At 47.8% G+C, this 23,073-nt stretch overlaps 2 protein-coding genes and 2 long non-coding RNA genes across 4 annotated transcripts; 2 read left to right on the top strand and 2 right to left on the bottom strand.

The window, feature by feature from the left end:
• Positions 1 to 2,664: 2,664 nt before the first annotated feature.
• LOC135393138 (uncharacterized) lies at positions 2,665 to 3,628 on the top strand. The gene is made up of 2 exons (XR_010422478.1): positions 2,665 to 2,976; positions 3,448 to 3,628. It is a non-coding gene; the product is annotated as an uncharacterized LOC135393138 (long non-coding RNA).
• A 5,677-nt stretch (positions 3,629 to 9,305) lies between these two features.
• Positions 9,306 to 10,127, bottom strand: LOC135392411 (uncharacterized). The gene has a single exon (XM_064623125.1). The coding sequence runs from the start codon at positions 10,125 to 10,127 to the stop codon at positions 9,306 to 9,308; it is 822 nt and encodes a 273-aa protein (XP_064479195.1).
• Positions 10,128 to 18,399: 8,272 nt separating this feature from the next.
• LOC135393137 (uncharacterized) lies at positions 18,400 to 20,455 on the top strand. Its single transcript, XR_010422477.1, has 5 exons — positions 18,400 to 18,683; positions 18,744 to 18,954; positions 19,696 to 19,829; positions 19,909 to 19,973; positions 20,036 to 20,455. It is a non-coding gene; the product is annotated as an uncharacterized LOC135393137 (long non-coding RNA).
• A 16-nt stretch (positions 20,456 to 20,471) lies between these two features.
• LOC135393136 (uncharacterized) lies at positions 20,472 to 22,605 on the bottom strand. The gene is made up of 4 exons (XM_064623670.1): positions 22,420 to 22,605; positions 22,171 to 22,344; positions 21,862 to 22,048; positions 20,472 to 21,760 (listed from the first exon to the last, which is right to left on the bottom strand). The coding sequence occupies exons 1-4, from the start codon at positions 22,590 to 22,592 to the stop codon at positions 20,705 to 20,707; spliced, it is 1,590 nt and encodes a 529-aa protein (XP_064479740.1). The 5' UTR covers positions 22,593 to 22,605; the 3' UTR covers positions 20,472 to 20,704.
• Between the last annotated feature and the right edge of the window lie 468 nt (positions 22,606 to 23,073).

Raw genomic sequence — 23,073 nt, 5'->3', positions numbered from 1 at the left:
AGGAAGACAGATCTAACTCACTCTCAATCTTCATCAGCTGCTCTTCCAGGCTTTCACACGTGAGAGAAAAAATTACGCTGTCCGTGTCGCTATAGATCAATTGCACTGGACATGTCAAGCGAGAAAAGAGCGACTCGTAGATGAAGCTGTACATTCGGACTTTGGATATTTCAAGAATGGCAAAGCCCACGTAAAGGGGGTGCGTGCATTTGATGCGGCGTTGTTTCATCTCGTACAAGATGCACTTATCACTCAGAATGTGAAAATGCTGACAGTCGACGGAGCTAGCTTTTCGGAGCGCGCTTTCTTTGTCGTAGGCTAGGGCATACTTTTTCATCCGTCTCACATTTTGTATCGACTTACCGAACGTGCTGTTCGACATGGTTTTGGAGATACTCCTTGACGGTCTTGTTGTAGAATTCCCCGCCTCTGTCGCAAAAGATGTGTGTAGGTACGTTACCTCCCCGAAAAAGTCTTATCATGGCCCTTTTCATTTCGGCGGGGCGCTTCGTCTTTAGCGGGAGGGTGCGCAGAAAGCGGGAGAGGGAATCGATTGCCACGAGAATGTAGCGGTAGCCACCGTTGAATCTCTTGTATTTTGAAAAATCGGCGAGGTCCATTTGCCACACGTCGTTGATCTTGAGCGCGATGATGTGTCTCCTATTAAACTTTCTTCTGACCGGATGGTGAAGCGTGTAGGCATCCAGCTTTCTGAGAATGGCGAGAGCCTTCTTTTTGCTCAAGTGATGCGCTTTTCTATAGCGTTCCACACCCCCCAAACCACCCTCTGGTTTCTCATATCCCTCCATAAGTCGTCCACGCAATGGAGGCCTGCTGCTGCTGCTGCTGCTGTTGAGGCTCGCGAGATTTGGGTAGAGAAATCAGACGCAATAGTTTCGAGACTTTGGGGAACCAGGAAGGTTTCTTTCCCGTCTTACGTTGCAACAAATAATTGACGAGTTCGTAAACTGAGGAGTGTCTGATGGGCTTGCCCGACACGGAGACACAACCCTCGCGATCCCAGGAAAGAACCTTCTTTAATTCCGAGACGACCCTTTCCGCTTCCTCTTCGTCCACCTCTGGAGAGAGGAGCGAATAGTCAAAGTCATTTGTAGCGTCGGACGCCTTGTTTTTATTGTCGTAGGGGTCAAATCCGTACTGCTTGAGTATGCGATACAGTGCTTGCAGTATGAGTTTCACTTTGACGTCGTCACTCTCCTTCGAGGAAAGAATGTTTCCGATGGAGGAGGTGGTCACTTCAATTCTCTTGGCCATTGGCGAAAAGGTTCAACACGGCGGAAAGCAGGAGAGGAACCACCGACGAAAGAACGCCCTGTCCTCGCTGCTGAGACAGATAGCGCTTCAAACGTTGCGGATTCTTGTGAATCTTTTTGTAGGCGAGCCGTCGTAAAAAGCGTTTGTGCTTCTTCAAACGCGCGAACGTATCTGGAGCTAGAGCCACCTTTCCGTTCAATACATTGAGGCAAATTTCGGAGAGGTGTTTCATGTCGGACGAGGACGAACGTCTCAAGACGTCGCGGCGGCGTGGAGGGGGTAGAGTGGAGAGTACTTTGAGTAAAGTGAGGTGAGGGCGGAGATTCATTTCGGAGCGTAGATATATTGACGTTCTCCCGGGAAGATATTGCTACGCAACCTGTGATCCTCGTGCGTATAGTTGTGAAGATCCACGAGTAAATATGCGTGGGGCGACGACATTGCTTGTTTATATGCGTCCAGAAAATACTCCAATCTTTTTCTGCCAAATAGCTGTTGGCCGAAATGTTCCATCTGGTGCACGCTGCGCACGGTGCGCCACAGGACGACGTAACTGGCGTTGTAGGATATTGTTCTAAAATGGCTACTGTCGAAAAAGATGTTTTGAACGAGTAAGAAGATCGACGCGTTGGCGTGGTGAGAACCCCGAATGAAAAGATCGGTCACCTCCTTCAAGGAACCGGCGTCGGTCATGTGATCGTCGACGACGATCAGCGTAGCGCGCGACGTGTCCCACTCTCGCGGTAGCTCCTTGGTAAATTTTACGGAGTCCCCGAATTCGTCCTGCATGCTCGGCGAAGCATATTTCTGCACGTAGAATATTTGTGACGGGGGCTTGTCCACCACGTCGTTCAGGTTCCTCAACACGTTAGCAACGAACGTAGATTTGCCGCACATGGAGGGGCCGCTTAAGATACAGCGAAAGGGATGACGGAAACGAAAAGGTTCGGGGGAAGACATGTTGCGTGCGTACACGTTGCACGAAGAGAAAGAAGAGACTGAGACTCGAAGAGAAATGCATCGCTTTTTATTTACACATCCTCGTCGTCGTCGTCCTCTACATCGGAACTGCGTTCCCAATACAGATTGTCCAGGCTAAAGTTGGACTTCTTTTTCGTCAGTCTGTCCGCCGCTAAGATGCGGTCGAGCGTCTTCATCTTGTCCTGACACATTTCTTGACGTGCTTGCAACCATTCCAGACGGTGGACTTGAAAGGCTTCCTCCACGATGCCGCGTATAAATTCGCGAAGTTCTTCGTTTTTTGTCTTTTCCTTGCGACGACGAGAAACGCAGGAGAATAAACCACACATGGCGTTTTCCACGTATCGGTCAGAATGATGACGCGAGCGCGGTGCGCGCTGCCTTTATAGAGATAAACGCGCGCGCGCAAAGAACGGAGAATGAAAGCGAAACTGAAAAGCCACCCGTCGCCGCTAGGAGCGCGCGCGCAGCAGCAGAGAGCCGAAACCGAAAACACCCGCGGCCGGCGCAGGGGGCGCTAGGAGCGCGCGCGCGCGCATGCGCGGACGGGTGGAGCAGAGGGCGCGCGCGCGTCGCCTCTCTCAGTTTCTCTCGGACCGTCGCGGAAGACGGACGTGCGCTCCGCGCGCTCGCTCAGTTGCTGGCTGGATCTCGTAGGGAGCAGACGTATGTTCTCCGCGCTCGCTCAGTTTCTGCCTGGAAGTTGCCGCGGGGGAAAAGGTGAGTGAGTGATTTGACGCGCTCCTTTTCTCGTATGTTTGCCGTGTTTAGCGGTGACCGCGCTCGTGTTAAGCCTTTTCTCGCATGTTTAGACTTGTTTTGCGGTGTCCAAGCCTGTTGACGCATGTTTAGCGATGTGTGGTTCCCGCCTTGTGTTAGCTGCATAGTGTTGTGGTTAGGGCTAAGCGATCGCCCCCGTAAGCCTCTTTCCTCGTATGTTTGCCGTGTTTAGCGGTGACCGCGCTCGTGTTAAGCCTTTTCTCGCATGTTTAGCGATGTGTGGTTCCCGCCTTGTGTTAGCTGCGTAGTGTTGGGCCTAAGCGATCGTTCCCGTAAGCCTTTTTCCCCGATGTGTACTGTTTTCTGTTTTAGCAGTAGCGGTTAGACCTTTTCTCTCGCATGCCTAGACTTGCTTAGCAGTGCTGTCATTTTTACCCGCCGCTAGTATCTTGTTCTGTCTTTCTCGTCTAGAGCTATGATGGTGGCGCCATCTGGTGTGATGCCTTGCAACTAAGTGGCCACCTGTCGTCGATCTCTGCAACTGCTGGGTGCAAACTACCAACATGGCGGACGCTGGTCACTCGGGTGTTGCGGAGCGGCTTCTTCGCCGCGGCATCGTTGATTTTCGAATAAATTGTTTCTCTCCACTCTATTTCTATCTTTTTATTTTATTTTCTGCCTATTTTTTTTTTATTTTTATGACCACGATTATCCGGAAACGCACATCTTGGTCTGGACGCAAGATAGACATTCCCCAATTAGTGTGATGGCTCCCTGGAGGGTGCTGATTAATGTGGGGGGTCCCAATTAGCTCTAATTGCTAATTAATGGCGTCCAGGCCAGATGTGCGTTTCCGGATAAACGTGGTCAGTACTTACTACTTATATGCCAGGTGATAGTTGCATTGGGTGTGTGGCAACCTTATAATGCAAGAATGTACTTGTAACTGTGGCATCTTACCAGTTGTTTTCATAGGATCATATTAAGCACTGAAAGCTTCTTTTTTCTGTTCTTACCAATTTGTATCAGAGACACAATAAATGTTTGTTATTTAGAGATACTGTTTTGCAACACTTATTTGCATGATCTTCAAGGTGAGGCGACGACTAGAGTAATGTGCACTCCAGGTGAAGGGCATAACTTTTATGCCTTATGTAGCATAACAAGAACTCCCCAATGGAGTTACGCTAGCCTCATGAACGGAGTTACTTTTACACCCGATATGCTGGAGTAAATAGGGAGCTGTATTGGAGTAACTTTTACTCTGTACCATAGGAGTAAACTTTACTCCGTAGTTCCCGGAGTTGCAGATACTCTTCAAAAGGGGTGTTATTTTGCACCCCGGAGTTAGGACGTTTTACCCCTGTAAAGGAGTCGGTACGACTCCTTTTTTTTTTTTTTTCAGAGTGTACAGCCGTGAGCCCCATCTAGCCCTTATTGCGCGTTCACGATACAGCTATCGCTGTTACTTCTTCGCACGTGGGCTGCGAAGAGACCTGATTTTTTTTAAATATTCAGACTTCCACTAGTTTCTATATTTCTATTTGAGATGTCCGATGTAATGCCATGTATTGTGCAAGAGTTACTTTCATTTTCTGTGAAAATGTGTTTATGATCAAAGGGTACTTCATGATTTCGAAGGTACCCTCAAGCGAGCAATCTCTAAATTTCAGGGTTGTTTGCTTGCAGCGCTGAATATGTGCTTTCGGCCGCGTAAGTTTTCATTTTAAGCCATTTGTAACACCTCTGTGTACGCCTCCCATTGCATGACTTCAAGAGTGCACTTACGAGACGCCAGAGTGACAGACCCTGGAACGGGTGCTGAGCAGCCCCTGGATGCTGACGAGGAACCTGAGGTGGGGGAAGAACTGAGCGACGAAGTCATTGTGGGTGTAACAGGGGGTGTATGCTAAAATAAACACTTCAAAATAAAGCATTAAAAAATCCACGCTTAATATTCCACCCGTCAAAATTCATCTGCTGAAAGAAACCACGCTCTTAAAATCAACACTTTCAAAATAAATTATAGTTAGGCCTAGCGGGGAAATCTGCCGTACGTTTGTCTATCGGCGATACTACGTTCTGTTCCACGAAATCCACAATATTGACTTCTCTATTCATATTTGTTCCATAATTAACTATATTTATTCCAGTAATAGTTGAGGAAATGGAAATATCCAGTTTGAGAGTTGGATGACGACTCGTATGAATACAAAAGTAACACACGCATTCCTGAGTTGAGCTAGTGAAATAATGTCATTCCTATATACGCTGGAAGGCCCCATAACTTAAAAGGATTAGTGTTGTACGTTTCTTTGTTCGTTCCCTTGTTTTCTTCCCACACTCGGGGATATATGCTGCTACTTAGTCATGGCAACTGGAAGCGGTGGATGCATGGGCGACTACACGTCGGTTCAAGCATGCTGACGTTTCGAATCCGTCCCCCTTCTGTTCTCCTTTAGAGTAGAAATACAAATATGCATGAAATACGTAGTCACGAAGAATGTGCGCGCAACCTGCCTCCAGTAGAGCGGAATTGTCGTTCTCAGATGAATACTCATTCCATGAGTCAAGAGCGTACTAGCTACTACAAGCTGCCCTATTGTCATAGAACATCGGAAAGACACGTATGTCATCCGCCTTATCTTGGATCCACGTCTGAGCATATCACCATTGGCCTCACCGGGATACCGGAAACGGAATCAATGGTCTACGTCGACACCATTCCCTATATCAGCGTCTGCCAGCTTCCAGTCCTTAAGGCGAGAGCTCGGAATGCACGATGACACCTAACAGTACTGCTGTTTGCCGTACAGGTTTGTGAAAAATATTCACAGTCTGTTAAATGCGATGATGTTACACTGTTTGTTGTGCCTCGCCCACACATGTTATTTGTTATGTCGCTGGGAGTTGTAGAAGTTGTACGCATGCTGCTATATTTATCTGGGGATGTCGCATCAAACCCTGGTCCCTCAAATGATCCCCTCAAGCAAATTGATATTCAGTGCATATTCAGTGCATCAACTCTGCCAGAGAAAGTACCGACAGAGCGTTAGGGGACATCCAGGGGAGGTTATCTGCTATCGAAACAAAATTGGAAGAGATAACTCCTGTTGCCAGGGCAGGTCGATGAATGCATAAATGAGATTTCGTCCCTAAAGACAACAATAAACTTCCTAGAAGCAAAAGTTGACGATTTGGAGAATCGTCCCAGGCGGAACATTTTTGCAAGCGGAACCACTTGCAAGTGGTTTATGAAAAGATTTCTACTTTGAAGAACCACTTGGAAATCACCCACTTGCAAAGTGGTTTGTGAAAAGATTTCCACTTTGGAAAACCACTTGCAAGTGCCCAAAGAACACACGCGGCCCTGAGGATGTCCCCAAAGTGTCATCGTGTCCTCGTCCTTCGATATGAATCCGCAGAGCGTCCTGAGGACGATACTCGCGGACTGTCCGCGAAGAGTCATCCAAGTACGTCCTGTGCGTGTCCCTGTGGGCAACTGACGGGATGAGAAATATTATTTTGTACAGTTCACCTGCCAAGATTCCCCAAATAATGAGTGATACATTTGTTTTGTTTTTGGGTCGATCTCTCGGGCTGAATGTCATATGTGTCGTAAACAAAGTGTGGTCCTGTGTCAGATTTTTCTGCCAATGAATTCCCCCTCTTCCCAAAAAAAGGTGACTGTCTATGACACATGGAGCATTTACCGCGAAAAAGACAGAAATGCGCGATTCTGTTGCACTATCTTTGACCTCCCAAGGTCCTACCGAATGTCTCAAACCAAATGGAGTAAGAAACACAGGATATGCATCGATGGGGAGTTAATACTCTAAGCAATTCCTCGTTTGTTTTATTATTTGTTTGCATAATCGAATTAAACTGAGGAGTCCACCCTTCGTTTTTAATTCTGAAGCGACAAAGGCTCTCGAATTTATGGGAGGACGCGTAACAAGCAATAAATAGTATCTGTTTCTGTTCGGAGGGAAAGTCCAGTACCTTTCGAAGTGAGTTTCTCGGACATAATGCTCCTGGAACTACTTTTTCACAATCTTTGATATTTCTTTCTGTTTGCTTTTTAAACCGCCGCGCTCTTTGTCCGTTATGAGAAATACGCTAAACAAATAAAAAGGAGCAAACAAAAAGCTGGTGACTAAGGTTGAACAAGTGCCGGAATGAGAAAAACGACCTTGTACTCAAAATGGGCTACCTTTCTCAAAATAAATAAATAATAAATAAATCATCACTATAAGATATCCTCTTTTGCTCCTAAAACCTTACTGGTGGTGTTTTTGGGACACTTCCTGGGGAGTCTTTGGGGATGGCCCGAGGCGTTGCATTTTAACACTTTTCTGACAAACTGAGGACCATACGGGGATATCCGAGGGATGTTATTCCTGTCCCAATGGAACGTCCTTGGGATGACCTGAGGATATCAATGTGTTCTTGGGGTGGTTCCACTTCTGTAGCCCACTTATCGTCAGCCATAGACACATATTTAAGAGCATGGTACTATTATTTCTGATTTTTACAGTCACAGCTGATTTTGCAGCAATGTAAAGCAGCATTGAAGTACAAAGACAGAAATAAATACCAAACACGTAGCAACACTTCATCTCAAGCTGTTACGGATAATTGTAAGATGCAGTTATTTGTACCAATGTGATCCTGTATTCCAAATTTTACTGCAAAGTGGGTTGTAAGATTCGTGACTGCAAATTATCCCGTTCTCTTCACGGGCCACCTTCAAAACTGCTTTATTTTCCTCTCCTTCCTCTCGTGCCCTCCTCGTCGTCGTCTACATTCTCCCCTCCCTTTCGGACCCATCCTCCCGCGGATGGTATTTGATGACATTTCCAATGGATGCCCTTTCTTCGTGCCCCCTGGGACCACGGTAGGCGACGGCCTTTCTGGTGTCTTCGTTCGTACTTCGTGAGTCGCGTAATGCGGAAGGGTCCTTGGTATGAATTCTTGTTACCCGGCAAGCCATACCTCACGAGCACCAAGTCTCCTACGTTGAGGCCTGGTTAACGTTGGAACCGTGTGGTTAACGTTCGTGAAGGGATTACTGTGCCGCTGGGACTACGAGGCACAATCACTGGCATTTCTAAGACTGCTACTGACAGTTTTACACTCTATAACGTGGTATTCGACAGGATGGCCCGTGAAGAGAACGGACGCTCGAGATAATTTGCTGTCAGGAATCTTACATGGGTAATCCACGCGCAGACACTGGCATCAAGAATATAGAAACCCAAGCAGTTTCGATATTCACTGCCAGCACCATATTTAGACGGTACTAGTTCACACAAAAGCGACCGGACTGAGCTACCATGGTTCGGACACAGGTTCTATGTTGGCTCTTCGGACGGGTCATGGCAGGGGCATCGGATGTTCCTCGTAGCAAGGGAGGGGGGGACCTCACCTGACTTAGAGGAGCCACTAATGTGCTGAACGACTTGACCAGTGCAATCCAATGATTGTGGAGGCCGTAGCACATATGGGAAGGCCACCTCGCGTTCTTGATTAACGTGAGGTGAAAAGGAAATTGCCGTTTGAGCAGCACAAAGTGAAATTTTGGTTTATTGTTCCATTAAGTGCGATAAGATAAATAGAAGTAAGCAAGCGGTAACGTGTTGCTTTATTTTTTCTTTTCGTTCTCGGCAAGTGCAATGTTGCACTAAAAAGGTTCTGCCAAGTGTTCTGGCCCCTTGCTTGGACAAAGACAGCACAGGTATGCTACACGTGTCATCAAGCTCACCAGTAAATAGGCTAAAGGCTCTTCGCCACATGATAAGAGTTTCCCTCTCTAGCATCAAATATTTCCCTGTGTTGATAAAAAACAAGTAGACGTCCTTTGCTGGAGCGAAATCTGCGTTTTCCTAGATAGAATGTCGTAGATGCAGGCTAACTGGTGGATAAACTCCATGATAGGTAAGCCCGTTGTGTTGTTTACATGCCTTGCCCATTGCTCCGGCTTGCCATCGTCTGAGCGAGGCAACTGAATGCCGTGTCGCTGCTCTTTGTGCAGTAGGCCCGCACATGCAGTACCATATATAGCGTAACCGGGTGGATAACACCTATTCGAGCGAATTTCGTCTTCTACTTTTTAAATTTGTGTTTTCACCTTGGTCACTAATGTACACTGTTCCTTGGTTACGAACAGAATGAGGCTCGTGCCCCGTTCCTCGGCTTGTTTATTGTCTTCCCTGGTACCCTACATAGGACCCGGGTTTCGAAGCTCATCCCTCCTGAGATGATATTTTGAGACATTCCTTATAGCGGCGATGTGCATATGATTGTCTGGTGTAACGTATCCGACAGTCTTAAAGATACCGTTCTTTGATGCCGTTTGTATGACGGTGTAAGGACCTCGCGTATCCTCGCGTACCAGACAGAGGTTTGTGCACGAGAATAAGATCTCCTATAGCGATGTCTGGGATCTGGCGACTGTGAAGGCGGTCAAAGTCTTTCTTCATGGCCATCCTATACTTTTCTATTTCAACAGTGGTGTTGCGTTGTTCTTGTAAGGTGATGTGATCAGCAATGTTGAGGTACTGGTCGGCATGGAGAATGGGTGGTGTACCATGCAGAGAAAAGTATGGTGTACATCCTATGGCTTTGTTGTGGGAACGATTGTGATGGTGCGTGGCTGCTTCTAAGCAGGATTTCCAGCCTCCAGGGAAGTCCGGGTACATGTATATGTATTGTTTCATGTCGCGAATAGCGCATTCAGCCATTCGGTTTACCGCGGGATGATATGGGGCTGTAAACTTGAGCCGTATGTTCTTGCTCTGGGCCCATGTGGCTAAGCGTTTGCTGGTAAATCCTTGGCCATTTTCGCAGACGATTGTCTTGGTATTTTTAAAGATATTCCGCTCGAGCATTGAAATTATGCTTGTGGCATCTTCACCACTTGGGCGTGTGTTGACCATGCGTGTGTGCTCGTCGATAGCTAACAGAAATGACTGAGTTTTTCGTATTCTTCCAGACTTCTTCTGAAGTTCGGCGAAGCCGAGGTGAATAACCTCGAGGGGCACTGAGGAGTGTTGTGGCAATATCATTCGGTCTGCCGTTTGACGATACTTGAGCTTGGTTCTTTGACACACGTCACAGGAATTGATGTAATCTTTGACATGTTGTTTCATGTGTGGCCACGTGAAGCGCTTACATAGCTTGCGGTGTGTTCTTAATATGCCATGATGCCCACCTGACTCTGGCTGTCGTGGTAGAGCTGGAGGATTCTTCGTGTCATGGTGGGAGGTACTTTGTATCTGCTGTCTTCCTGTGTTAGGGGTTGCGTACCTTCCCATAACTACGAATCACAAAAGGAAGCAGCAGCGAGGTCTTTGAGACCCAGTCGGGACATGGCGTCTGCGTCTGGGAGAGCTGTTCCTGGCTTGTCATGTACTTGCATATTGAAGTGCTGTAATTCAGAAGTCCATCTAGCAAGGCGGCCCTTGAGGTCAGCAGATCCGAGGATGTGAGTAATGGGCTGATGGTCTGTGAACAGCTTGAATGTTCTTCCATCCAGGAAGGTGCAGAAATATCTAGTTGCCTTGATTACGGCAAGTAGTTCTTTTTCCGTAGTGCTGTAATTAAGCTCCGTATTGTTGAAGGTATACGAGTGGTACCAAATAACGGTGAGTTGTTGAGGTGTTGGTCTCGTGATGTCTCGCTGGTAGAGGACAGCACCCGCACCGTACTGGGAGGCATCAGTATGTAACTCAAAGCGTAAGCGGAAGTCTGGCAGGTCCAAAACAGGGTTGGAGGAAATTGTGTTCAAGATGTCTTGGTAAGCATTTTCGCACTCTGGTGTCCAAACGAAGTGAGTTTCTTTCCGAAGTAGGGCTGTTAAACATTTTGTTCTCGCAGCATAACCTTGTATAAAGGCACGGAAGTGGCCTGCGAGTCCTAGAAATACCCTCAATGAGTGGACATCGTGCTGAGTCTTCATACGTTTGATTTTGTCTACTGACTCCTCTTTTGTAGTTTTTGTCTTCCCGTTAATGCGCCGTCCTAGGAAGACTGGAAACAAACGCTTTTTTTTTTCACGTTGATCTTGAGGTTTGCCTCGCGTAGCGCTTGTAGGACTAGGTGAAGATGTTGACAGTATTCTTCCATGGACCTAGAGTAAATGAGGATGTCATCGATGTAGACATGTACAAATTTCCCAATGAACGGTTGGAGTACGGCTGTCATCTTTTGAAACCAGGCAGACGAGTTTTTCCAACCGAACGGAAGACGATTGTATCTATTTCATACAAGTCGAATGGTGTGACAAACGCCGTGCATTTTTTGTGTCCTCCGTTAATGGCATTTGCCAAAATCCCTTGCAGAGATCTATGCACGAAAATACAGTGCTCCCATCAGTTTCGTTGCCGATGTCATCGACATTGGGCATGGGAAATGGGAATATATCTGTCTGGCGATTGAGGAGTCTGTAGTCGGTGCACAGACGAAAGGAACCGTCAGCCTTGGAAGCGATTGTGATGGGCGAGGCAAATGGTGAGGTTGACGGACGAATGACACCGGCGTCTAGCATAGATTGGAGCTCCTGTCTTAAACAGTTCTTTTTTCCAAGAGGCAAATTGTAAGGCTTTCGTCTGATAGGTGTTGTGTCCCGAAGAGTGAAGGGGACTTCCAGCGCGGAGGTTGGGGAAGGAAATCCAGACAAGGAGATCAATTCCGGGTACAGTTTGGGTATGTCAATGGCCGTATCAATACGAGGAGCGGTAGCTTGTAACTTTGGCAGTGAAGTCTCAAGGCGGTCGTCGGCGACAGACACAGTATCGTCCCAATAGATGTTGAGCTTCAGACGCCTCATGTCTGGCCTTGATAGTAGAACATCGTAATCTACTCCACTGATCACTAGAGCATTGGTGGTGATTGTTTCATTTGATACACTTACTGTGGCTTGAGTCCAGTGATCGAAAATTTGCGAGCTACCGTCAAATTCCTTGACTTGTATGGGCTTTCCCCTGCGGATGGCCGCTGGACTCAGAAGCCGGCTCTTCACGAACGTAACTGACGAACCGCTGTCTACTAGTGCGCGGGTAGGCGAGTTGTTTAGAATGACATCAATGTAGATCAGTTTGCTATAGATACGAGATAGACAGTTTCAAATTCTTTCTGCGGGTGGAAACTGACACCCTCTTTTACTCGTTTTTTGTAGTTATATCGTCGACGTAGTCCTCCACTGTGGCTGATGTTCTCGCGGTTCTCGGTTTACCGTGTTGCGTTTGCGGTACGTGCAATGGAGAGGTGCGCCGGGGTGGAAAGCTGGCGGGTTATAACGCGCAGGTTGGGCTTGTTGTTCGCCACGTTCGCTTCTACTTCCGCCGATATCCCGCAGACACTGTAGGAGAGCGTCTGAGTCTGTTGGTCCTCTAATTTTCACAATTTGCCGTATATGCGTAGGAAGACCGTGTATCAGCAATGCGACAACCGAAGAGTCAGGGAGACAGCAAGTTATAGGAGGCGTAGCTTTTCGAGGTGGTAATCGATGAACGAGCCACCAACATACGTTATTGCGTCATCCCAGCGAGCAACCTTGTCCTCACAGAATGACAGAATGAAGCTTTGTTTCCATGAGTTCCATGGCGCTTGGCGGTGACTAAGTAGGCGTAAGTCGTACCATTTCCTGGCAGCACCAATGAGGAAGGGCCTTAAATTGTCAACTTTTGCGTTATCCGTGGACCACGAGTTGTGTTGGCAGGCATATTCATAGAAGGTCATCCATGACTCTGCGCTACCGCTACCATCGTACTCATCATGCCTCACCGAAGGGAGACACGGTGTCTCTCGGCCGGATATGTTACGGACCAATTCGACGAGGACTTGTTGCTGTTCAGCGAACCAACCTTGTTGACGCTCGAAGAGTGCAAGAAGCATCGTTGTGTCAGAATTTCCTTGTGGTCCAGCCGAGCAGGAGGGTAGCGGTTCTGAGGGAATATGAATGAGCCGACTAAAATCATCCTACAAGTAACAGAGCTGAAAGCGAGTCTGTCTCGGACGACGCATACACTCGAAAAATGGGGTGCCAGGACCCTCAGAACTAAAGTTCAGGGGGGTGTGACGACCGCGGCCTCCGGAGAGGTAGTCGCACAAAATCGGGTTCGCTTTTGAGTGAGACGAAGAGTCCAGACGAGAGGTACAGGGTTGACAACAATTTATTTCTACAAACACTGTCTAGCCTTACGGTACTACCTAACCTTATGTTGGGAACTGCGTGCGTTTGGACTTACATCCAGCGGGCGACGTCCCACGATGGTGATCGTAGAGTGGCTCTTGAACTGTGTCGGGGCCGTTCCGCACGCTGCTTTCACTGAGGTGGGTCCGCTGCCGGTGGTACGCTGATTCAGGTACACTGTCTGGTCGGGCTCGGGAGGTTCAGGATGCGGGAGCTGCCGGTCGGTCTCCGAGGCTGGGCTGCAGGGTGAGGCTTGGTCACCGCTGTCCGTCTCCCCTGTCGCAGAACCGTCGACTTTCACTCCTCCAGACGCTCTCCCTTATCCAGGTCACGCGCCGCTTTTAAAGGATGCGTCCCTTTTTCCCTACGTGAGAAGCGACGACGCTCCCACGCAGTCCTCTCTATTCACGGTGTCTCCGTTCCACTTTCCAAGGCCAGCTGCCCTCGATTTCAGCCCTTTCGCTTTTCTGTCCAGAGGGGGATTACTTTGGGCTTTGTTTCCCAACTGGACGAAATCCGGTGGCGACCTTCAACGTGCCTCTTTGTGACCGTCGCTCTTCCTGGAACTGCTGCTTCGTAGCCGCGGGCCATCGCCGTGCCAGAAAGCCCCGCAAACAGCCCCAACAAAGGCCAAGCAGAACCACAAAGCTATAGATTTTAGCGGGGGAATATTACGCACACGTGTCCACATTGAACATGACATTCGCCAACCATTTTTTTGTTTTGTTTTTGCTTTAACAAAGAAAAAAACAAAACCTATTCTATCTTACAAGCATGTTCTGTTCAACGAAGTCCGGGTCCAGCGGAGGTTTTGTCGCTGCTAGACAAAAGTTTCGTTCAGTAGTTTTCTTTCACAATAACACGTCACTTCGATGAGGTCCGTCGTAATTCTATATACACATCACAGACTTTCAGTCCAAACGCACGTAAGTATGTACAATGCCAAAACGGCCTCAATATGCTAGCTGTTTGTAGAAACAGGTACCATCCCATAACGAAGTCTATGTACAGAATCAACGCTATAACATCTCTCTTTTTACATCACGTGGAATCCATAATACGCCAGGCCGATTTACCTGGGGGTATTAGATTTTGTCCCATTCTCTGGGTACGAGAATTTCCACACGTCGCCGTCAACCTTAATCCCTCTGCTTCTCAGCGGATATCTAGACGAGACACCCTCAATCGGTTCTGATGACGAAGATTCAATAACTTCGCAGTTATTAGCTACTTCCTCAGGTATGTCATTGCTAGCGGTCGGTATAGCCGCTATCTCTGAAGCAGCCGCTGTGCTTGTGCTCGCGCAGCTCATGTGGCAATGATCGAAGGCGCTCAGCCTCCTCCCACGCGACAAAGTCTGAAGCTGATCGACTTCTCCGCTGAGAATCAGTAACTACTCGCGACAACGACACTGGTGGATTTGGCATGACGTTGCTCTGGCTGCGGATGTCGGAGCCACTGCAAACAGGATACGGGTCTTCCTGCTGACCAATTTTTAACCTGTTTGCGTGCACTACTTGCATGCTACCGTTGCAGAGCTCGCGTATTCGGAAGGTGACGGGTGACAAGGCTTCCACAACTCGGTATGGTCCCTTCCAACGAGGTTGTAGCTTTCGCGAAAGGCCGGGTGTCGCACTTGCTACTTGTAGGTAGACACGATCTCCTACTTTGAATGCGCAACTGGAAGCCTTTCGGTCGAACGTTTTCTTTTGTGTCTTAGCGGATTTTGCGAGGGCTTCTTTGGCAATCTCATGAGACTTCTGCATACGAAGCGCTAGCTCAGTCCTATAGTCATCCAGAGCTCCATAATGGGAGACTGGGGGAGATGCTAACAATTCGTGGGGTAAATCAGGGTCTCGGCCATAGAACAGGAAAAAGGGGGTCTCGTTCGTGGTTTCGTGAACCGCGGTGTTGTACGCAAAAATGGCGTATGGGAGCCATAGATCCCAATCACGTTGGTCATGCGACACCATTTGAGTTAAAAGCCCCTTAATCGTTTGATTGAGACGTTCAACAGCACCGTTCGTTTCTGGATGGTATGCAGTTGTTTGTAGCTTCTCAATTTTAAGTAAATGGTACACCTCATTGAGTAATTTGGACGTGAAATTGGTTCCTTGATCTGTCAAAAGCTGTCGCGGGGTGCCATGCCTCATAACGATATTCTCTACGAATATCCTAGCTACTGTAGGTGCCTTCTGGTCCCTCATTGGGTAAGCCTCTGCGAACCTCGTCAGATGGTCAACGAAGACCAAAATGTACCGGTTCCCTTCAGTGGTCACGGGTAGTGGTCCCACAATATCCATTCCACTTCTTTCAAATGGCTTACTGACCTCCCCAAAGATCTGAAGGGGAGCCTTTTTTCGATTCTTCGGTGTTTTCCTGAGTTGACACTCCTGGCAAGTAGAACAATAATTTCCAATGTCTTTTCTCATACCCGCCCACCAATATCTCCGCTCGATTCTTTGGCGCGTTTTCTTTGTTCCAAAGTGCCCTGAATATGGTGCACTGTGAAAAGCCTTTAGTACGTCTGGCACCATAGCGCTGGGGACCACTACCTGGCATTCATCTCTCTTCCGATAGAACGTCCCGTTTTGCCTCCCTTTTCTATGTAGCAAACCGCTGTCATCAATCAAGTAATTTTCGGACAGGGAAGGGTCGCGCTCAAGTTCACGAATGATGTCGTTAAGACTGGTATCCTTCCTTTGTTCCTCCTTGACCCTAAATGATTCAATCACAGGTACATAATCGTTCACTAAATTCACATTAGCCGTATGGGCACGACTTAGGGCATCAGCGTTACAGTGCAATTTTCCTGACTTATGTTCTATTTCAAAATCGTACTCCTGCATTTGTAGGTTCCACCTTGCCAACCGCGAGTTTGGATCACGAATATTCATTAACCAGTTCAATGGCCGACAATCTGTAACTATTTTGAACTTTCTCCCGTACAGGTAACACCTGAAATGTTTCACTCCCCAAATCGCAGCCAAACACTCTTTTTCAGTGGCGCTGTAGTTCTGCTCTGCTTTATTTAGCTGGCGACTCGCGAATGCTACTGGGTGTTCCATATTGCCGTGTCGCTGAGAGAGCACTGCTCCTAACGCATACTGAGAAGCATCTGTTGCAAGAATGAACGGCTTCGTAAAGTCTGGATATTTTAGCAATGGTGCAAGAACGAGTCGTTCCTTTAGATCCTCAAATGCAGATTGAGCCTCTTTGCTCCACTCGAATTTCGTGTTTTTCGATGTAAGCCGAGTGAGCGGCTTAGCAATTTTAGCAAAGTTTTCAATGTGCCTACGGTAATACCCAATCAGGCCCAAAAATTCTCTCACTTCCCTAATACTCTGGGGCACCGGAAACTCCTTTACTGCTTTCTCTTTCTCGGGATCTGGGCGTACGCCGTCGGCGGAAACGACGTGTCCCAGATATTTAACCTCCGCTTTTAGGAACTGGCACTTCTTTGGCTTCAGTTTTAGACCGGCACCCGATAGCCGTCGCAATACCCGCTCGACGTCTTCTAAGTGCTGTTCGAAAGTAGGACTGTAGATAATAATGTCATCCATGTACACATGGCAAAGTTGGCCCATTAACCCATCCAATACGACATCGGCTGTCCGCTGCCATACGGATGGGCTGTTCACCAGGCCCATAGGCATGCGAGTCCATTGGTAGTGTCCACTCGTGGTATTGAACGCCGTCTTTTCTTTATCGCGTGGATCCATTTCGATTTGCCAGAACCCCGATGCCATATCCACTACCGAGAAATACTTAGCTGCTCCGAGCTGCGATAAGGTTTCCTGTATATTCGGCAGTGGATAGGGATCTATTTTGGTCGCGCTGTTTAACTTACGGTAATCAACAACAAATCGAAATGATCCGTCAGGCTTTTCAACTAAAAGAGCAGGCGCTCCCCATGGCGACTTTGAATTCTCTATGATGCCGTTCTTCAACATCTCGTTCACTTGTTTGTCCATTTCTCCACGCTGGGAATATGGAATTCTATAAGCTCGTTGGTATATTGGGGAGGCGCTACTGGTATCTATCCTATGCTTGATGGTATCGCATTTTCCCAAGTCGAGGTCGTGCTTTGCAAAGGCTGAGCTATGTTTTCGGATCAGTTCACGCAGGCGCACTAGTTCCTGGCCGAAAATGTGGGACATTGAGAACAAGGAATCTATCGTTTCATCTGTCATACACGGTGGACTTTCTCCCACCGTCCTGACCTCCGCACTATGTCATCTCGCGCCTTCGTGTAGGTAGCCACGTTCTTGTTCCGAGGTAACGTTAACTCTTGTAACGTGAAGTTTGTAAAGCAGACGGGCACACGGGAATTTGCAGAAACCCTGACCAAAACATCAACACCGTGGAGGCCGTGCACACTAAGATTTGATGTTTCGATTACACCCATGTCTCCTTCCTTAACTGGCGTTGTTAATTTAGCCCAGCAAACTGCTTGCGACAAGGGCGGAATCTTGCACATCGCATCCAGCCGCACGGTCGCGATAACGGTTTCCTCTCCAGCTTCATTTTGCGACTCAGTGACTTGACGATTACTCCAATTTAGGATCGGGATATCCTCATTGTCTGCCCTGAGAATACCCTTTGTCGTCAGAACATCTATATTCTTGCTCGAAAGGATATCCTGACCTAGAATTCCGTCGACGGGGAGGTACTGATTATCCGCAACGACGTAGAAAGGGTGTCGAAATCTAAATGACCCCAACGAAACAGTCATCACAAAACACCCTCTTACATCTATGTCATGCCCCGTCACGCCAACAAATTTGTGATACTTCGGCTTTCCCGACTGCAGGGTAATGTTGCCCTCAGCATCTTTCATTTGGCCTAGTGCACTTTCTCGCAACAAACTGACTCTAGATCCTGTGTCCACTAAAAGTTTAAAGCAGTGTCCCTCAATTTTCGCAGGTACAACAGGGCTACTCTCTGTCGAATAACGGATAATGGCAATACCACTGTCTCCCGGCATGGCCTCTTTTTGGGTCTTCCGCCTACGGCGTCTCTTTCGATGCTTCCCTTTTTGCCTTCCCGCTTGTTTCTCCCCCTCTCGCAAAGCGCCCGAGGGGGGCTTTACGCGTTTTTTGGAAACACGTTTGCTCCTGTATTCTCGGTTTCTTCACGAACCACACAGTTCCGAGCTATAGGCAGCGCGCGCTTGTTTGAGGGAGCTGCGATCGATCCGCTGAAAGCGACCCCCGTGGCAATCGGCCGCAAAACGGCGTGGTACCAGCGGGGCGTTCGCATATGCATTGCCTGTCACTTTTTGTGTACGACGCATGCTAGTATGACGATTTCACGTGTTTTATACGCCGGCTTCGCGCCTGTTGACACGCGAGACCACTTTCGAGGCGGTAATCTGAAGAAAGGGCACCTTCTTCAGAAGGCGAAACATGTGAAATGCGTTCGCGAAGATGTTTTCACGGACGGGACGTCAAAGATAAGTGCGCAGTGCCTTGCCCAAACGAGCACACGCACGTACAACGTAACTGTTCAGGTAAGTCTGTTAACTTGTTGTTGATGACGTGCTGTTAACGTTCGTTTGACACATTTGCAGCTTCAGTCACCTAGACCACGTGCAATTCTCGAAGCACATTGTACTTGTAAGGGAGGTGTGGCTGGCCGTTGTAAACATGTAGCCGCCGTTGTTACTGCCATAAACAACCCCGAAGACGACTCCTGCACTAGTGTGCCCCAAGCGTGGGGCAGGCCTGGAAGTCAAGCGTCAGGCAGCTACGTCCGGCTTCCTTTCGAAGAGCTTTATCCAAGTAAGTAATCAGCCGAAACTCTGTCAGCTGTGACGATAATGTGGCATGTTGATCGCCAGTGTTCGATATCTACTTTAGAATTGAGGTTAGTATGTGCGTTTTGCGTACCGTAGATATAAGTAGCTTCGCTTATAGTGCCCTAACATCCACCATCCATTCTTCTACCCTTCAAGAGCCATGCAATGCACCCAAGCCAAGCTGCCAGTCAGTCTCACCGTCCTACATCTTTGACCACTTCCCAGGCATTGGCTCTCCTTTAGTCCACAACTTGAAATATGAATATCAGGACCCAGTTGAAAAGGGGTGCAGGAGTGTTTTAGCATCACTTGTTGATGCTGCAGCTAACATGCATGATCAGGAGCTAGTAGCTGAGCTGCTTCTGAGCAGTAGCTCAAGGAGATCAGTATTTCACACAATGAGTGTTGTGAGGGTCGATCTGCTAATGGGGCATCGGTTCACAAGGAAAGACTGGTTAAAGGAAGTGGGCCATGACACCGCAAGCTTTTACAAATTTGCTATTGGCTCCCGCTGTCCAATTGACATTGGCATGGAAACACGTGGGCAACGAACAAATGTGAGGTAAAGTGCATAAAACACACCGCTTCAGTTGAGCATGCTGCATGCTTCTTCGAGGCCGAAATCAAGCTGGCTTGTGTTTTAGTATGCATTTGCTGTGAGTGCCATTTGTCTACATGTTCACTTGCCACCTGCCACCTGCAAAGAACGTGTACATGTGCACAGGTGGTTCCAGGAAAGGGCATTACGTCTAACAAGCACAGAGTGCCACAGAGTCAGAACAAGGGTAGCAGACTTCGAAAAACTTGCTGAAGCACTGAAAACCACCAGGCCACTGAGAACAGCGGCCACAGCATACGGTGAGTATTCCTATCAGTGATCTTCATCAAACATTAGTGTGTTTTTGTGATTTAACACAAAATGCACATTCGCTGAAAGGCACGCAGATGGAGGGAGTTGCTGCAAAGGAGTTCCAGAGGAAGTTCCCAACAATAGTGTATCAGGTACTAGAATCAGAACTGTTACTTTCAAACGGTTAATCTCATGCCTTTTCCAAATTTTTCAGGCTGGGCTCTTGGTGCACCCTGAACAAAGATGGCTATGTGCAAGCCCGGATGGGGTAGTGCGGCTGGCTGATGGCCTTTATTTGCTTGAAATCAAATGCCCATTTGGCCGGAAAGGACAGCCAATCATTGATTGCAAATCTGAAACAAGCTACGTTCAGTACCTACAGTATGAAGGAGGGAAGCTGGTGCTTAAAAAGTCGCATCAATACTATACACAAGTGCAAATTGCAATGTATGTCATGAATGTAACAGAGGCATTCTTTTTTGTATATTCTGATGCGCAGTCAGTGAATGTGATGGTAGAGCGTGACGATGATCTGCTTAGTGAACTTGTTCCAAAACTAGAGACATTCTATTTTACTCACATGCTGCCAAGAATGGCTCCCAGGTCTAAATGAATATGTAATTAGACCTTAAGTTTTCTGGTTCAATTTTTTTGGTTAGTCCACGTATTCTAGTCAGTTCAATTTCTGTAAGTTGGGACCTGGTGCTCTGTATGATATTTCAAATCGTGTTGAAGCAATAAATGAGAAACAGTGTGACAGCCATTTTGCAACAGGACACTTTTTTTTAGCAACTGCATTAGCACTCAACATATTTAATTTTCACACTGGTCCCCATTGCACTTCAACACAGCAGGCCAAATGCCAAAATGAAGTACGCTGAAATCATTGCTGCGTCTTGAAAATGGGTGGCTGAAGATTTGCAAGTACTGCGCACATATGAAAAATGTCAGTCATGTATGGCACAAGCTCAGCTGGTACGGTGGAATTCAGGATGTCGAAGGTCTTGATCCGCTGAATCACTCTCTCTACATGCACCCTAACTTGTGCGATGTAATACGTTGTGTCCATTTCACTGCTGGTGAACTGTGCATTTCCTGATGAGAATGGGGGCATCACTAGTAGTGCACCTTTCTGTCCGAGGTGGGAGCTGATGCCAGGGAATCCCTTGTCAGCCAGAATTAAATCACCTGCCTCGACAAGGTCTAGGAATCCAGAATCCGTTGTTATTGCTGTGTCGCTTTCTCTTCCCCCGTACGCTTTTGACACAAAAGCAATCTGTCCATTGGGGACAATTGCAACCAGGAACTTCACAGTCATGCCGCCTTTATAGTTTGAGTACAGATTTCGTTGCCTTTCAACAGGAGCTGGAGTTTCCGTCCTCACTTCAGTGCAGTCGATTATGTATCTGCATGAATGATAGTGCTCTCTGAAGCATTCTGGAAGAGTCGCTCGGATTGTCTCTCTTGATGGTGTGAACAACCACTTGCTTGTGGCCTGAACCAAGTTTGTTAACATACAGAAAAATATTCTGCTAGCAGTGGAACGATGAATTCCAAACAGAGCGCCAAGGCCGGTGAAAGTAATTCCCAGCTTCAACTTCATCAGAAATATCAAGAGCTTGTTAGGGATAGTGACGTCGACCTCTCTTACGCGGAAGTTTGTAAGGAGGCTGAGTAGAAGTGCAAACACTTCTGGCGTGGTGCCACATAAATCATGCAGGGTAGCAGTCTGATCACGAAGAGTCTCGTAACCCTGAAATATGCACGTACGTGAAGAACGTCCAGAGTAGCGTGATTGTGTCTCGGGCACAGCCTGCACTTCACTTTCAACACAAGGTGTGTGAGTAATCTGGGTGCTGCCGGTCGTTTCCAGAATGGTACACATGAAGACGGAGAACGGTCTGCCACTACCTTCATTGGCTGCATCTGTCTGTGTGCCCTGTCAAAAAATAAAATATAAATAAACAAAAAGAATAAATGGCAATTTTACATGCGCACTTAAGTAATACACAATATTGCTTCTGCAAGTACAATGCCTACCACAGATGATGATGAAGGTGGTTCCAACGCTCCACTAGAATCTGAGGAAGGAGGCTCATTGTATGTTTCATCCTGGAATTCCTCATCTTGCAAATCTCTATGCAGTCCAGGCACACCATCTTCCTTACTAACACAAAGTGTCACTGAAGCCGTGGTGTTGCCATTACGTTGAGATCGCCGCTTGAGTCTGTGTCCGTAAAGCCAGGTAAAGCTACCGTTAGCGGATGTAGCAGCAAACACACAAATGCGAACAACTTCGTGCGTTGTGTCATCGCTAATGTGCTAATGGAAATGTCGAAGGTTGCTTACCTTTCATAACGCTCAACAGGCGCCAATCCCACGACGGATTTGGCTTTGTACATCGCTGGAAATACTGAGGGGACGTAGGAAGGATGCGTCTGGTCAGCGCTTTTTTCGTTGCCGACGAAGTGGCAACTGCAGATGACAGTCGTCTGGCTTGGCTCCCAAGGAGTGCCATCCGGGCTACACGAAGCAATCACAAAAAAGTACAAACCATCTTAGAACGGAAAAACTCAACCACAACAGTTTTAGACTTACTTCACTCTTCGTACAGCCGCTATCCATTGTCGCCGACGCCCTTGTTCGAACCACTTGTTCGGAAATTTATAAAACTTCACACGAGGCTGTTTACCCCTCACGTTCACCTTACTGTTGTGGCACCCTACCACGCAGCAATAGCTGCCGTTTTTTCGTGGTCTTTGCGATTCCATGCAAGCAAGCGAAGCGAGGCCCGGCACTCCTGCACTGCCTACGGCATAGATAGTACCACGCCGTTTTGGCGCATTCCGTCGAGCGGGGGCGATAGTGTCGGGACAAGTTTTAGCGCGCGCTGCCTATATGGCCGACCGCCCACACCTGAAGCATCTCCGGCTGTCTGATTCTCGATACCTACGCGGACGATACTGTGTCGGTCGCTCTTGCGCTACCAATAGCCTTTCTAGCTCGACCAGCCTCGCTTTTAGACCTTCTATTTCATTGACCTCGTTTACTCTGCGATCCTCAACGATTCGGACGCGGGCTACGGCCGAGCTCAAAGCCTCGTTGGCTTCTTCTTGCGCGGCGACATCAACCGCTCCGGCAAAGTCTTTAGGGCAGCGGGACAAGACGAATCTGCGAACAGGATCTCTCAAGCCATTTATGAATTGTGAGCACATCTGATCCTGTAGTAGCTCTTTCCTCATTGCCTGTTTT

The sequence above is a fragment of the Ornithodoros turicata genome, chromosome 4 (genome assembly GCF_037126465.1).
Source record: "Ornithodoros turicata isolate Travis chromosome 4, ASM3712646v1, whole genome shotgun sequence".
Classification (NCBI taxonomy): Eukaryota; Metazoa; Arthropoda; class Arachnida; order Ixodida; family Argasidae; genus Ornithodoros; species Ornithodoros turicata.
The sequence above is the reverse complement of the archived record's forward strand: the minus strand, read 5'-3'. Positions and strand labels throughout refer to the sequence as shown.

Bases quoted from the DNA above. Each gene is read 5' to 3' on its own strand.
- LOC135392411 (XM_064623125.1), bottom strand. From the start codon at position 10,127: ATGAAACAACATGTCAAAGATTACATCAATTCCTGTGACGTGTGTCAA.
- LOC135393136 (XM_064623670.1), bottom strand. From the start codon at position 22,592: ATGGAATCGCAAAGACCACGAAAAAACGGCAGCTATTGCTGCGTGGTA. The intron at 22,345-22,419 runs GTAAGTCTAAAA...TGCTTCGTGTAG, and splicing joins GCGGCTGTACGAAGAGTGAA to CCCGGATGGCACTCCTTGGG. The intron at 21,761-21,861 runs GTAGGCATTGTA...ATTTTTTGACAG, and splicing joins CACCTTCATCATCATCTGTG to GGCACACAGACAGATGCAGC.